Source organism: Garra rufa, chromosome 20 (genome assembly GCF_049309525.1).
Source record: "Garra rufa chromosome 20, GarRuf1.0, whole genome shotgun sequence".
Classification (NCBI taxonomy): Eukaryota; Metazoa; Chordata; class Actinopteri; order Cypriniformes; family Cyprinidae; genus Garra; species Garra rufa.
The window spans coordinates 10,536,400-10,553,048 of NC_133380.1; the positions used below are offsets into that span (position 1 = coordinate 10,536,400).

General features: G+C 31.4%; 1 protein-coding gene across 1 annotated transcript in view; it reads left to right on the forward strand.

Annotated features, from left to right (window-relative positions):
* Positions 1-510: 510 nt before the first annotated feature.
* The window catches only part of xxylt1 (xyloside xylosyltransferase 1), a 75,866-nt gene continuing 59,727 nt past the window's right edge, over positions 511-16,649 (forward strand). The window contains exons 1-3 of the mRNA XM_073825689.1: positions 511-619; positions 1,671-2,227; positions 8,237-8,384. Of these exons, the coding sequence (XP_073681790.1) occupies positions 1,742-2,227; positions 8,237-8,384 (634 nt within the window). The 5' untranslated portion in view covers positions 511-619; positions 1,671-1,741. The remainder of the gene's footprint in view (positions 620-1,670; positions 2,228-8,236; positions 8,385-16,649) is intronic.

Consider the following 16,649-nt stretch of genomic DNA (forward strand, 5'->3'; position numbering starts at 1 on the left):
ATTTTAAATAAGTAAAATAATTATACAAGTAATATATAATATAAGGATTTAACTTATTTTTTTGTCATAAAAATATTTTAATATTATTAGAATATTTATTATTATTATTATTATTTTAATACAGATTTGTTTTTTCAATACAATATAATAAAGATAATACGAAATGTTCTAGCAAAAAAAAAAGTCCATAATGAAATAGAAACAAAATAAGCCACGTAAATAATTAACGTTAACATTTTCTCTACAGCTTTCGTTATATTTTACGAACAATTAAAATTTCAATAACACTTTTCAATTCCTTATTTAAAAGAAGGTTCTAGCATCCTTATCGTCCGTTCGTATTTTATCCATGTCGCACTTTAAAAATAAAGAAATAAAAAGATGTTTGACGTACCACGTGATTGAATTTGCTAGGCTTTTATTATGAAGTCTTGAACTTCCGGTGATGTAAGACGCATAAGTGTTTAACGTTAGATGTCTTATGTCTGCACGTTTCTTCTGTCTTTACAAATTCATTTCCCCTTCGTTTACTGGTAATTGACTCCAAGACCGTTTGCTTTCAGCAGCAGTGACAAACTCTGATATTACGGCGCGCTGCTAAAAGCGTCATGTGACGGCGGTGAGTGACTCGGTTCCATCATTTGCAGAAACTGTTGCTTACATGCCATCCTACAAGAACCTCTGCCGCTGATTGCATTAGAGCTGACAACCTTTGAAGGTTTCATGGTTTAAGTCGAATGATTTTCAGCGGCGCTTCCACAAGGAAATGGAATTATGTCATAATTTATTTACGTATGTCGTAGTGTCCGTCTAACAAAAACACGACATAAAAGTTTCATACAGTTTCTCAATATAACATACCACTATAAGTCTTCTAAAGTCGTATACTGAATAATTTTCACATTGTTTCTCATAAAACAACTTCTCATGAAAATGTTATGGGGTTTCGAATTAAAATATAACTTTCTGTTATGAAACACAACATTAATTTCATGCATGTCCACTGTAGAGGACACCAGGACTTGGTGCATGTTTATTGCATATTTTGGGAAACACAACAAGTGAATAGGCAAAGAAATTATATTTCAGCATTGCTATGAAATATTAGATATTATTATGAAAATCTAATTATTGCTCTCATTATTACACTTATTTGTTCTTTATATATATTGCCCCAAAAACACATTAATATGCAAATTAGACACAGTTTATAGATACATTGTTTATAATAGGAAAACCTGTTCATGGCCATTTTACACACATTTTGCATGAAGAAAAATGGTTTATCAAATCATTTCTGTATATATCTTCTTTTAAAAAATAGTTGAGAATCATCTTGATATAAAGTTTGGTATAAAAAGTTAAAATTGACTTGTGGACTGTTTTTGCCTTTTTATGTCTATTCGTGTCTTTTTATTAAAAAAAGAAGATATTGTCCTGATGTCCTCTACAAAGGTCGTAGCATAACATGAAAAAAAATATAATTTTTAAAAAATGTTATTTTTCAGTTTTGTTTTTATACTCTAAACAATGTAATGACATGAATCAAAAATACTAAAATCTCAAGACATTTTTTCCTGGTAGTCAGGAGGATATAAAATGTGTGTGGTGAACATTAAATGAATCTTGAATTAAAATGCCATTGATTAATATCTGTTTCTTGCACTCAGGATGTGATCGGAGATTAGGAGCTGTCAAGAAAGGGCATCCTGACCTATTTTGTGCATGCAGAAGGGGCCCCATGGGTGTCTTGCGGCTGCTGTCGGTCACCATGGGAAGGATCAGCACTTTTAGGTCTTATCAGATCATGCTGCTCTTTGCTGCAGCTCTGGCAGTGGTGGCTTTCTACTATTTTGGCTCTGAAAAGCAGAACTTCTCCAGCACCACAAAGCGGATCAAGGAGACACAGGCGAGCCACAATACCAACCGTGATGATGCTGATCTTTCTGTAGACATCCGGTCTGGACGTCTGGAAAGCAGAGCGGGAACTGGAGTTGACCTGGAGGGAAAGCCATCGCGCTTTCATGCTCTCATGATGTTCACCAAGGTTGACAAAAGCTTGAGCTTGCAGCAGAAGTTTCAGTTGGCTATGCGCTCCATGGCCAAACATGGTCGGTTTCTGGAGGATGAGATGCTGGTTCTTCATTACGTCTCTGATGCGGGGAGTCAGGAGCTAGGGAAGAAGATGCTTCCTGAACTTTTGCTGGATGCTACCTTTCAGTATGAGGTATGTTCAGTTCACCAAACATCCATGTTTTGCAATGTCATACAATAATTATCTTCTGATGTTCTGATAGATTTATATTATTATTAAATTAGATTATATAAAACATGCATGGAAAATCATTTTTATTTGTTTATGTGTGTGTATATATATATATATATATATATATATATATATATATATATATATACACATGCACACAAACGCAAAATAGATAAAAAAAAAACTATATTATTTGCATAATTATATATTATATACACTACTGTTCAAAAGTTTGGGGTCAGTAAGACTTGTAATAGTCTTTAAAGAAGTCTCTTATATTCATCAAGGCTGCATTTATTTGATTAAAAATACAGAAGAAAAAAACAGTAATATTGCAAAATGTTTTTACAATATAAAATATTGTTTTTTTATTTTAATGAAAAGCTGATGATAAAAAGCTGAATTTTTATCAGCTGTTGTTACTCCAGTCTTAAGTGTCACATGATCCTTCAGAAATCATTCTAACATGCTGATTTATTATTAGAATGATCAATGTTGGAAAATATCAACAGTTGTGCTGCCAAATAGTTTTTGGAACCTGTGATTTTTTTTTCCAGGATTCTTTCATGAATAACAAGTTTAAAAAGTACAGTGTTTATTCAAAATATAAATATTTTATAACTTCCCACCCCTTTACAATGAGCCCATTTATTTGTCAACTAAATTTGATGAAAGCTGTAGAATAGAAGTGTTGTTCCTTGTTAGAGTGTGTTAATTTCAACATTTACTTATATATTGTAAAATTTTGAAGTTTATTTTGTTTTGTTAACATTAATGAATTATGAAATAACTTTAATGATCAATATATAATTAATATTAATATTTTTATTAATTTACAAAGTATGGTTTAGTACTTTTTTAAAAATAGTAGAGCACTATTTTAGTTGCCTTTCAGTATCCATTTTCAAAAACTATCGGTTAATTAATCGGTATCGGCAAGTGTGGTCCAACCTAGCTATCGGTATCGGTAAAAACCAATATCGGTCGACCTCTAGTTATTTCTTTATAATATAATATATCTTAATAATCTTAATAAAAATTATTGCAATTAATAGACTGTTTTATTATTATTATTAATATTATTACAATTGCTATTTATATAATATAAAATAATATAATATAGATCTTTTAGCTTAAATTCAGAACAAGGTTTTTAGGTTTGTAACTTTAAATTTGACCATTTTGAGAGTGTTGGTGTTTAATGCATGAAGTCATTTTCTGCGTTTTGTGAGCACAGCAGGTGGCAGTGCAGGAAAGCTAAAATCAGACAGTTGCTTTGCACACATCATCCACAGGACTAGAGGTCACGCAGCAGACGTTTCCTTTACATCAGCTCGCAGAATAACAACACGCTGCTCTCATGCTCCCTCAGGAATGCTCAAACACGCTCACACTCTACAACACATTTTTCACTTCATCAAAACAACTAGGGTCATTCTGTGAGCACATAAACATTAGGACGTCACCATTATGTCTTGATTTTTGTGGATAAAAACTTCAGATAAGCATAGTTTTTAAATATGTTTTTCATTCTAAAACAACTTAAGATAATTCACACAAAACGAAACATCTGCGATTATTTACTGGTTCAATAAATCACGCTTCTCTGAAAGGCTTTCTTCGGCTGTGTGTTGGTCGCATGGGGGCAGTGTTACTCCATCATGATGGCTTTTTGTGATTCCTCTTTGAGCTTCAGGATCTTTGGCCTGATCCTGCTGTGGAGGATTTGTCTGTAGTATCATTAAGTAAACTTGGCCTAGTTTAGACTGATAGGTGGTCAGGTTGTCACTGGACTTTAGAGTTTCTGATTTGTTTCTATATCTCAATTGATTTGTGTAAAGGTAGTACAACTCTGCTGTGGTTGAGTATGTATCTTGAGCAGATAGCAGTGTTTCCTGCCTAGCAACATCCCTGTTGCAGGGCATTAGCAGAGACTGATCCTCTGTCCTGGATGGGCGGATGGACACTGGCTCAGTTTAGTAGGGATGCTGTGAGACGGAGGTTCAGATTACCTTCCTTTAATCCTCACTCTATTCAACACATGCACACACACACACACACACACACACACACACACACACAATATAAGATAATGAGTATTTGGCTTACTGCAACATCCGATAATCATCATCACTACCCATCCCAACATGTGCTGTAACATTTTGATTAAAGCAGTTTTACACACACATGCAAACACACTGGTATTCCTATCATTATGGGGACATTTCATGGTTTTTATACTGTACAAATTGTATTTTCTATCCCATTACCATGAAAACTACTAATGCATTTTTAGATTTTCAAAACACTTCATTCTGTATGATTTATAAGCTTGTTTCCTCATGGGGACCAAAAAGTGTCCCCAGAAGAACAAAATCACATAACATAGTGTTATAATACTTATGTTGTTATTGCTTTTTTGTTGTTGTTGTAGTACTTCCAGTAAATGATTTTGATTCTGTTTTCATTTAAACGCACTGTAAATAAAATAATAGAACTGTTGAAGTTTTAGTGATAAGAAAAGTTTTTATGATTTTTTTAATTTTACAAAAAATCTTCATGGAACATGATCTTTACTTAATTTCCTAAAGATTTTTGGCATAAAAGAAAAATAAATAATTTTGATCCATACTATGTATTTTTGGCTATTGCTACAAATATACCCCAGCGACTTAAGACTGGTTTTGTGGTCCAGGGTCACATATTATATATTGTGTTTTATATTGCATTATATTACTTTATGAACACACATTAAATATAATATTAATCGATGTAGTAGTAATAATAATAGATTTTAGTGATTAAAAATGAATGTTTTTTAATAGATTATTTAAAAAATATAATTATTATATTATATTACATTATATTGTAGAATGAATTATTGTAGTAGTAGTGGTGGCTGTGGTATAATATGAATAATTTATAATAATAATAATATAATCCATTCATAAGCATATAATTGTTATCATTATTGTAATTATCATGTGATTGAGTTAGCGTGCAGTTTTTTAGGTCAGACTGTCTTTGTCTGTAGGCTATAGACTAAACCTGCCTCGTCTCCACATTGAAAAGCACAGACAGAGCATATGGAAAGTTCCACTATCACTGTGGGCTCACAGACTCCCACACAGTCTCATGACATGAGATGAGATGAAACCAGAATGAGCTCATGAGACACGTGTTCTCAGGAAAGAGATGACGGCTCCATCAGCTGCTGCTGGGGGTCATTATGGGTCATTCTTTGATGAACTGAATGAAGCGTGCGAAAGGATGATGATTTGAGCGTTTCTTTCTCAGACACCTGTGTGTTGCGGTTTGACTGGAATGGCAGATAAAAGCAGATGATGATCATGTATTGCATATGATGTGACAATGTTAAACAGATTTGAAAAAGACTTATTTGTTTTTTGGACATGTTGCCATAGTATCATGTAGGAATCTGTGATATAACTGACTATTTTTGATTGTGGATAATTAAAATATCTCCATGCTCTGCTTTTGAAAAAATATTTGCATGTCTAATGCTTTGTCATTAAATAATGTTATTTTCGTCTGTGCTAAAAGCCTGTCAAACAGCGCCTTAGTACTAGTTCCCTAATACTGTCAGTACAACACAAGGATTACATATAAACACAGTTGGTTATGTCTAAAGTAAAAGTAAAAAGTTGAGACAAAAATGGATGTGTGCATGTAGACAGATGCGTGCAGCTCTTAAAGGAATTTTATTTTATATATTTTTTTTACCTTGTAAGGCTTTGGTTTTAAAAAACCAACATGACAAAGAATCGCGATAAAGTTGTAAAAAAAATTCTGAAAAAACCCCCCCAAAAAAACGTAGTATGATATTTTTTGGCCATATTGCCTACCCCATCATGGTATTCTATAGAAGTGTCTTAAAAAGTGATATTAATACCATTTGATACCGTGACTGTATTGTTATAATTCCCTCACAGAACATTCAAATTGTAGGAAGTATTAATGCAAGCACCCAATCTCAAATAATGAAGTACAGTCTCACTTTATTATAGGCTTTCACACCTCCAGAACTATTAGGAAAGCCAGAAGCATGTAAAATGACCATCAGGCTGTGCTCCGAGTCCCCTTGGGCATTAACACTGTCAGAAGCCTTTAATTTAATATTGCACAGCACTTCATGTGCTCATAATAGAGATTACACTCTGCTCTGAAATTCATGCGAATTCCTAGAAGAGTTAGCCGGTCCATGCAATCGCTCCATCTATAAAATGAACCTAGCACTTACTGCTGTAGTTCCTGTTCCTATTTATTAGTTCTTTTGAAGTGAATTGACAGTTTTATTGGTGCTCAAATGAGTGTTCTGTTCTGTTTGAAGATCTTATGAGCAAAATGGAGTTTTGTTTTTCTCTGTTATTTCGAACTGCTTCTGCATTATTTACCAGTGGCTTTAAAGCACATTGCTTATATAAAAATTAGGGCGATATCATGAATAAACTGTAATGAAATATTCAGTGGATTGCATCCAGACTTGATGTTTTTGTAGCAGTTTTTTTTTTTTTTTTTGGATGATTGACTAGTTTTGATGCAGTACGTTTCAATTCACAGAAACACACGGAGCAATACAATACATTTTGCCATCAGCAGACACTTTTTATCCAAAGGGAACTAAATATTTATTTAATAATTTATTATTTATTTAATTATTTTCAGAAATACCGTGTTTATTTGATCTAAAGTAAAATACAGCAAATACATTTAAATGTAAAAATATTTTTACTATTTAAATTTCTTGCTTTCTATTTTAATATTTTAAAATTGTATTTTATTCCTCTGATGACAGCTGAATTTTGAGCTTTTGTCATTACTCCAATCTTCAGTGTCACATGATCTAGTGCCCTATGAAATCCATTTTTTTTCACACACTCTGTTTTTCTCCTGTTTTAATTGTTTTAGACTCTGTTTTAATACTTTAAAAAAAGAAATTCATCAAAAAACATGTCCAAATTTTTGAAATGAGGAAAGTTACACAATTTTACAGCAATTAAAAAAAAAAAAAAAAGGTTTTTTTTCAGGGCCTTATGATTTTTTTTTTTCTTCAGTTTTATTGTTTTTTTTTTTACTAAATTCCTGTGATTTTTAAAGCTGCATATTTAGCATCATTACTCCAGTCACATAATCCTTCGGAAATCATTCTAATATTCTAATCTGCGACTCAAAAAGCACACGATTATTATTATGTTGAAAACTGAGTAGAATTTTTTCAGGATTCTTTGATGAATAAAAAGTTCATAGAACATAACTTATCTAAAATAGCAAACTTTTATAACATCGTTGTTGTCTTGATCATCACTTTTGATCAATTTAAAGCATCCTTGCTAAATAAAAGCATTAATTTCTATAATTTATTTCCAAACAAATATACAGACTCTTTTGTACTAATTTGCACTGTTCAAAAACTTTTGACTGGTAGTGTACTTCCACACAAAATCTGTGTTTCTTGAATCTGAGCTTGTGCTGAATTAGTGCTTTTGTTTCACCAGACTGAAGGTGGAATTCTAATCCTATAGCAGAAACATATATTACCCCTGGAATCAAAACCTTAATGGGAAATCTGTGATAACTGTACACCGCTCCCCCTTCTCCCATCTCAATCCTCTTTGTGCAACCTAGTGTTAGATACACATTATCTGATTGCACAAGTCGAGTCGACGCCAAAACCTTGCATTGCAGAGCAGGATTAGGGGGCCGATTGCACTGTGGACAAACACAGGTATTGTGTGTTTTCAATGGAAGGAACAGTAAAAGACGACTGTCAAGGTTCAGTGAGCCAAGCAGTGAACACCTGAGAATGAAATCTCTCTGCCAGAACCCCAGCGAAGGATAAAGATGTTGTTCAATCCTGTTCACCCATGCACAAATCGGCAAATATGTAGTGTCACTAGGGTCACTAAAATACCCTTGTTTAATACAGATATTGTTTGTTGTCTGTTTCAGGTGGTGTTTCATGAGGTAGATACCCTGACGGAGAAGTTGTTCCCCATCGTGGAGGCCATGCAGAAATACTTTAGTGCAGGGTCTGGCACGTACTATAGCGACGCCATCTTCTTCCTGTCGGTGGCCATGCATCGCATCATGCCTGCAGGTGAGCTGTGCGAGTCGACGTGGATGTTGTTGATAGGCACAAGAAAAGCATCTGTGACTTTGGTTTGCTGTATTTATTGTTGTCCTTGTTTATATTGTATGGTGAAGCGGAAGACAAGCTTCCTCTTGGTGGAGAATAAAACTAAACTAAAAGTTCAAAAGGTTCAAAACACTAGCATCTCCAAATGAAATTGCAAGGATAATGACTGCTTGCAAACATGAAACTGCATAAATGCCATGGTTTTTATATTTTCAGTTTTTTTTTAAACATTTGGAAAACAAGTTAATAAAACCATTACACTGAAACTCAAACAAAAAACATACTATTATTATTATTATAATAGGAAGCAAGTTAAATGATTAAAAAAACATCTAAAAACGAGCAAAAATTATACATTGTTGTTATTATTATTATTATTATTACTATTACTACTATTATAATGATTATTGATGATGATTGCAATTATGTTATATATTATTGAAAAAACTGTTAAAACTGTTTAAGTAAAACATTTTGAAACATGCTAAAATTCTATTATTATTATTATTATTATTGTCTCTTATTTGAAAACTTTGCTAAAACGTTGCAAAAATAATACTTTAATACTTTAATAATAACATTTAATAATAATAAAAATTATTATTGTTATTGTTATTGGTGATGATAATAGTTAAAATTTGTATTGTTAATATTATTATTAATTGTTTTGTCTTGTTTCTTTTCTAAAACCTTGTAATATAAGGTTAGGTGAAACATTTGAAAACAAGTTAAAATCATATTCTAGTATTATTGTTATTATAATTATTGAGAATTGTTACTATTATTATTATTTTTGTCTTGTCTCTTTTTTAAAACCTTGCAAAAACAGGTTAAATAAAACATCTAAAGAATTTAAATAAAGCAACAATAACACACAAATATTTTAAATAATAACGTTTAATAATAACAATAACAGTGTTTTATTATTATATAATATTGTCTTGTCTCTAAAACCTTGTAACAACACTTTAAGTAAAACATTTTAAAAAGCTAAAATTATATTTTATTATTATTATTATTATTATTATTATTATTATTATTATTATTGTCTCTTATTTTAAAACTTTGCTAAAACGTTGCAAAAAATAATACTTTAATATTTTAATAATAACATTTAATAATAATAATAATTATTATTATTATTATTATTGTTATTGGTGATGATAATAGTTAAAATTTGTATTGTTAATATTATTATTAATTGTTTTGTCTTGTTTCTTTTCTAAAACCTTGTAATATAAGGTTAGGTGAAACATTAGAAAACAAGTTAAAATCATATTCTAGTATTATTGTTAATATAATTATTGAGAATTGTTACTATTATTATTATTTTTGTCTTGTCTCTTTTTTTAAAACCTTGCAAAAACAGGTTAAATAAAACATCTAAAGAATTTAAATAAAGCAACAATAACACACAAATATTTTAAATAACATTTAATAATAACAATAACAGTGTTTTATTATTATATAATATTGTCTTGTCTCTAAAACCTTGTAACAACACTTTAAGTAAAACATTTTAAAAAGCTAAAATTATTTATTATTATTATTATTATAAAAAATAATTATTTTATTATTATTATTATTTTTGTTGTTATTGTCATATAACAATATTATTATTGTCTTGTCTCTTTTTGAAACCTTGCACAAATAGGATAAATAAAACATCAAATAAAAGCAAAAATAATACTCAAATATTTTTAATAATAAGATTTAATAATGATTATTATTAATTATTATTGTTGATGATAATAGTAATTATAATTTTGTATTGTTAATATTATTATTGATTTGTTTTTAAAACATTTAAAAGCTGAAATTATATTTTATTTTTTATTTTTATTATTACAATTATATTATTGTTGTTATTATTACTGTAGTCTTGTCTCTTTTTTAAAACCTTGTAAAACATCTAAAAACAAAAAATAAAAAGCAAAAATTACACTAAAATATATAATGTATAACAAGACTAAAAATAAATAGTTATTGTGATTGTAGTGTGTATATGTATGTATGTATGTGTGTGTATATATATATATATATATATATATATATATACACACACACATAATTTTTGTGTATAGTATCTCTTTTGTGTATAGTTTAGTATGTTGTTTAGTAGAGTATATTATAGTAAATAATAAATAAATAGTATTAAATAGTGTGTATTTTAATATTTTCTAAAACATCTTTTTAAGTAAACAAATGTAAGCACTATGTCTTCTGTTGGCTTCCAATACGGTTTCTTTAAAAATACATTATTTTTGCTGTATTGCTAAGTGCTAGTGTTACACAAAATGCATCACCTTAAGACAGTTATAATCTGTCTGTTTTCATAATCATAATTATCATAGTCATAATTATGATCCTGATTAAATTAGGACTAACCTACTTTTTCTTATTGTGACCCAACTTTTCCATTTCAAAAGTGGCAGCTGCAGAACATTCGGTGTTCATGTAAACTTCCCTTTCACACTTCCTGCTGCACATTCGAACCGTGTTTTCTAAAGGTCAGTACATTTTGCCATCCTGTAAGCGGCCCTCAATCAGTCAGGCCATGAATGGATTTGGACACGAGGCCGCTGATGGTGTCAGATGTGACGACTCACTCACAGGTGCTGAACTGGCACATGGCAGAGAGGACGGGGGGAGGGGAGGCGGGACGGGGCGGTCGATCGTCCTCTGTGACACTGCTGCTTTTCTCACGCACAGCCATCGGCCACTCACTCACTCAATCACTCTCACATTAAAACAAACAGCTATCCAGGCATCGTTTGCTGTGCCAGCTGAATGCCCAGATGGGTTTACTGCTAAACTAAATGCAAATCCCTGGACTCCCCCGTCAGCTGAGCAAATCGATGATACCACGACAGGGGAAAGACCTATGAGTGTTTGATAAAGCTTTTAGGCTTGTGGCTGTGACACAGAATACTGACATTACTTTGCTTTCTTAGAACATCGCACAGTGTATCATATTAGGGAACACTAATAATCTATAGAAACAGCATTAACTGATTAGGACATTCTGGAATATTTGATCTGGTTATTTTTACATTAGCATTAAAGTGTATATTTGACAGATTTTCTACATAGCGTGCTCGTTTGATGTTCATTGATAAAATATTCTGAACTGTCCATTTGAGCTTAAAGTCTGCTTTTATTTTGCATAATACAGTGTTTTTTTCCATCAGTGTGATTTGAGAAACATCCAGAGAGCATCTTGTGCTTCAGTGGCAGCTAGAAAATCTGACCTATTTACAAAGGAATTTAAATGCGCAATGTCACTAATTTGTTTATTTAATTAGTGACCTAGAAAGCGTGTGGAATGAAACTTGTTTTTCTTTTTGATTTTTTTTTGTCATAATTTTTATTTGGTGAAAGTTGACAATATACATTTAAAAATATATTTAAAAAAATATTTTTTACTTATATATAGCCTTGTGTTCTTGATTCAGATTGGTTAACTATGGAAGCCCATGTCCACCACTGAATAAAAAAAGTATATTCAGAATTTTTTTTCTCAGAATTATGAGGAATAAACTTGCGTGTTATAATGTCAGAATAGCGTGATATAGACTCGCAATTGCTAAAAATAATGTCAGAATTGGTAGATTTTTCTCGCAGTTGCTAAAAATAATGTCAGAATTGCCCGATTTTTTTTGTAGTTGCGCGTTTATATTGGAATTTTCATGTTTTCTCGAAATCCTCCTTTTTTCTTAGAATTGTGAGATATAAATAGGCATTTCTGACTTTTTTCTCAGAATTGCATGATATAAACAATTGTAAGTTATAAAATCAGAATTGCAAGATATAAACTCACAATTCTGACTATAATTTCTAAGAATTGCTTTATATTTTTCAGTTATTTTATATATATATATATACATAAACTGGCAATTTAGAATTTTTTCTTAAAATTGTGTAATAAACTCAAAATTGCTAAAAATAAAGTCATAATTGCAAGATTTTTCTTGCAATTGTGCTTTTATATCTCACAATTCTGACTTTTTTCTCAGAATTGCATGATATAAACTCACAATTACGAGTTATAAAGTCAGAATAGCAGGATATATACTCACAATCGCTAAAAATAATGTCAGAATTGCCCGATTTTTTTTGCAGTTGCGCGTTTATATTGGAATTTTCATGTTTTCTCGAAATCCTCCTTTTTTCTTAGAATTGTGAGATATAAATAGGCATTTCTGACTTTTTTCTCAGAATTGCATGATATAAACAATTGTAAGTTATAAAATCAGAATTGCAAGATATAAACTCACAATTCTGACTATAATTTCTAAGAATTGCTTTATATTTTTCAGTTATTTTATATATATATATACATAAACTGGCAATTTAGAATTTTTTCTTAAAATTGTGTAATAAACTCAAAATTGCTAAAAATAAAGTCATAATTGCAAGATTTTTCTTGCAATTGTGCTTTTATATCTCACAATTCTGACTTTTTTCTCAGAATTGCATGATATAAACTCACAATTACGAGTTATAAAGTCAGAATAGCAGGATATATACTCACAATCGCTAAAAATAATGTCAGAATTGCCCGATTTTTTTTGCAGTTGCGCGTTTATATTGGAATTTTCATGTTTTCTCGAAATCCTCCTTTTTTCTTAGAATTGTGAGATATAAATAGGCATTTCTGACTTTTTTCTCAGAATTGCATGATATAAACAATTGTAAGTTATAAAATCAGAATTGCAAGATATAAACTCACAATTCTGACTATAATTTCTAAGAATTGCTTTATATTTTTCAGTTATTTTATATATATATATACATAAACTGGCAATTTAGAATTTTTTCTTAAAATTGTGTAATAAACTCAAAATTGCTAAAAATAAAGTCATAATTGCAAGATTTTTCTTGCAATTGTGCTTTTATATCTCACAATTCTGACCTTTTTCTCAGAATTGCATGATATAAACTCACAATTACGAGTTATAAAGTCAGAATAGCAGGATATATACTCACAATCGCTAAAAATCATCTCAGAATTTCCAGATTTTTCTCGCAATTGCTCGTTTATATTGGAATTTTCACATTTTCTCAAAATTCTGACTTTTTTTCTCAGAATTGTAAGGTATAAATTACCATTTGATATAAATTTGATATAAACTCAAAATTGCTAAAAAATAAAGTCAGAATTATGAGATTTTTCTCGCACATTTTCTCAATTCTGACTTTTTTTTTTTAATTGTGAGATATAAATTGGCAATTCTGACTTTTCTCAGAATTGCATGATATAAACTTACAATTTCTAGAAATGGTCAGAGTTGCAAGATTTTTCTTGCAGTTGCATGTTTATTTCTTGCAGTTCTGTATTTTTTTTTTTTCTTCTCACAATTCAGATTTTTTTCTCTGGATTGAGATTTAAACTCGCAATTGCGAGTTATAAAGTCAGAATTGCGAAAAAAAATTGCATGTTTCTATCTCACAGTTCTGACATTTTCTCAATTCTGGCTTTTTTCCTTAGAATTGAGATATAAAGTCAGATTTGCCTGTTTATATCTCGCAATTCTAACTTTGTCTCAATTCTAAGGAAAAAAGCCAGCATTGAGAAAAACGTCAGAACTGCTACATACAAATTTTTGTGCAATTCTGACTTAATTGCTTCTCATAATTGCATGATATAAACCTACAATTGCAAATTATAAGGTCAGAATAGTGGGATATAAAGTTGCAAGTACTAGAAATATAATCAGAATCTTTATATCTACAATTTCTGACTTTTTTTTCTTGCAATTCTGACTTTTTTTCCTCAAACTGTGAGATATAAACTCACAATTGCATGTTATAAATTACAGTTCTGAGGGAAAAGAAGACTGATACGTTCTCAGAATTGCAAGTTTGTATTTCACAATTCTGAATTGAAAACAAATAATTGCAAAATATAAACTCCCAATTGTGAGAATTATGAGGTGTTAAAATTAATGCAAAGTGCTTTGCATAAGCATTATTTATTTATTTTTGTTTATTTATTTATTTTTAAAGCCTATAGTCAGTTATTTTTTGCTGAAAAGTCTAAAAGTGTTATCAAATGCATTTTAATTGTGAAAAATATTAATTATAACATTATCATATAGTCTACAGTCTCTCCTCTGTTCTCCTCTTTGGCCAGTGACCTTTAAAGACACTATGCATGAGTTCCCTCACCTCAGTCAACACTGCACCAGAATGCCCTAAAGATGTCAGATGGCACCTGTGGAAAACAAAGTCAGAAGTAGCAACAACAACACCGAGAACTTAGTTGACCCTAGGAAATGGAAAGTTTAGAATGAATGCACATTCTACGAACCAAGATTCACTGAAAACAGCCGCTTGCATTTTAGTAAGGCCTGTAGGGATGTTCGGGTCGATTTGTTTGCAAATTTCTCTGGTGATTTAGTCAATTCTCACTCAGGAGACATAATTCATATCTGAAATGAAATGCTTTGGAAGCTGAAGATTTGGAAATCGATAGTTTGTTGCTCAAAAGTGGGTTTTTGTTCTTTTGAAAGTCAGTACGCTTTGAATGAGCTGTTTGTAGTGTCTAAGTTTAATATGTGCACCTTTTATGGTCAGAAACTCCCTCCTGAGTTGTTCTCTTTAAGGCTTGATTCAGTGGGTCACGTAGAGCATGTGATTTTGCGATTTGGCCATTTATATCTGCAGGGGTGCCAAAGCACACTGTCAATGTGTGTTTTTGTTTGTGTGTGGAAGGCTAACAGAGTTGAGAGCGTGGCTTGTGGAGAGAATATGTTTTGGAGTTTTCTTTTTTTTTTTTTTTTTTACAGTTGTTACTTGCACATTTTGAATTTCTGCATGAGACAAACAATTTGCAGTTTGACAGGAAGTAGGTCATCTCACTTTGTTCTCCCGCAGGTCATTGAAATGGAAATGATCCATGTGTGTATTTGAATACTTTCTATATTGAGTCATATTGACTCTATATTGACTCACAACTAAATCCATTTGCTTTTTGTAAACTGTACAAGCAATGTGAGTGTGTGGAGTGTGTGGAAGAATACGTTACCAATCAAATTTAAGCAGTATTAATAAAATTAATTTGTACTACAAAACTAAATCTGCCAGTAGGTGGCAGCAAGTCACTGATTTATTTACTGAATCATGTCATTCATTTGATTCGATCAAACGGCTGATTCATTCAGGAACAAGCAAGTCACTCTTTTAATGAATGGGAAATTGCATCATTGACTTACTAGATTTGTTTGAAAATGTACGTTTAATCATAAACGAAACTCCCTGTGTTTGAATGGAGATGCACAGCGGCTCAGTTGTGACTTGTTTCAGACCATTTTTGACGGCGAAATAGAGCAAAATCAGGCAATAATTTTATAGTCAGACAATGTAAATCACTTAATATGAACTTCTTGTTTATTTAACTTGTATTAAAATCAATGTCTCATTTACAAACCCCCTTAAAATATTTAAAAGCTGTCACTCATCTTCTTAAAAAGTTTAATTATTATCAACGAAGCTCTCTACGCTGCACAATAAATCTCTTATTTACACTCTCTCTACACTTTGTTTGTTGTCAGGTTTAAATGTGGATCTTTTTCTTACACAAATGCATCGTTTCACTTCAGAAGGCCTTTATTAACTCCCTGGAATCATGTGGAGTACGTTTTATGATGGATGGATGCACCTTATTTGCTTCAAAAAAATCAACAGCCGTTCACTGCCATTATAAAGCATTATAAAGAGCCAGGACATTTTTTAATAAAACTCCAATTGTATTTGTCTAAAAGAAGAACGTCAGAGGGTGAGTAAGGGCTTAAGGGTGAGTAAATCATGGGGTAATTTTAATTTTTGGGTGAACTGTCTCTTTAACAGTGGTCTTTAATTCACTTTTAACCCACTGACTGACTACTCAAACCCACCTCAAGGAATTCCGTACTGGTTACTCTGATTTCTTCGTATGTCCGGAGGAGGTCTGTCTGCTTGCATGACTCTCTCCCCGTCTCTCCTGCCAGGCTTATTCCGGTCATCGACTCATTACCAACAGGGTGGTCAATACCGGCCCGCTGAGAGGCTGAATAAGTGAGCCCTAAGGAGTAGACTGACACCATCCATCATCTCACTTTAGACTGATCCCTGGAAGGCCACTGGCCCGCTGAGAAAAAATTAGGTTTTCTGTGGGTTTAAAGGAGCAAGATTAGGTGCTCAGTCCGTACTGATAGATTCTTTTGTTTTTTTTTAAAACATGGG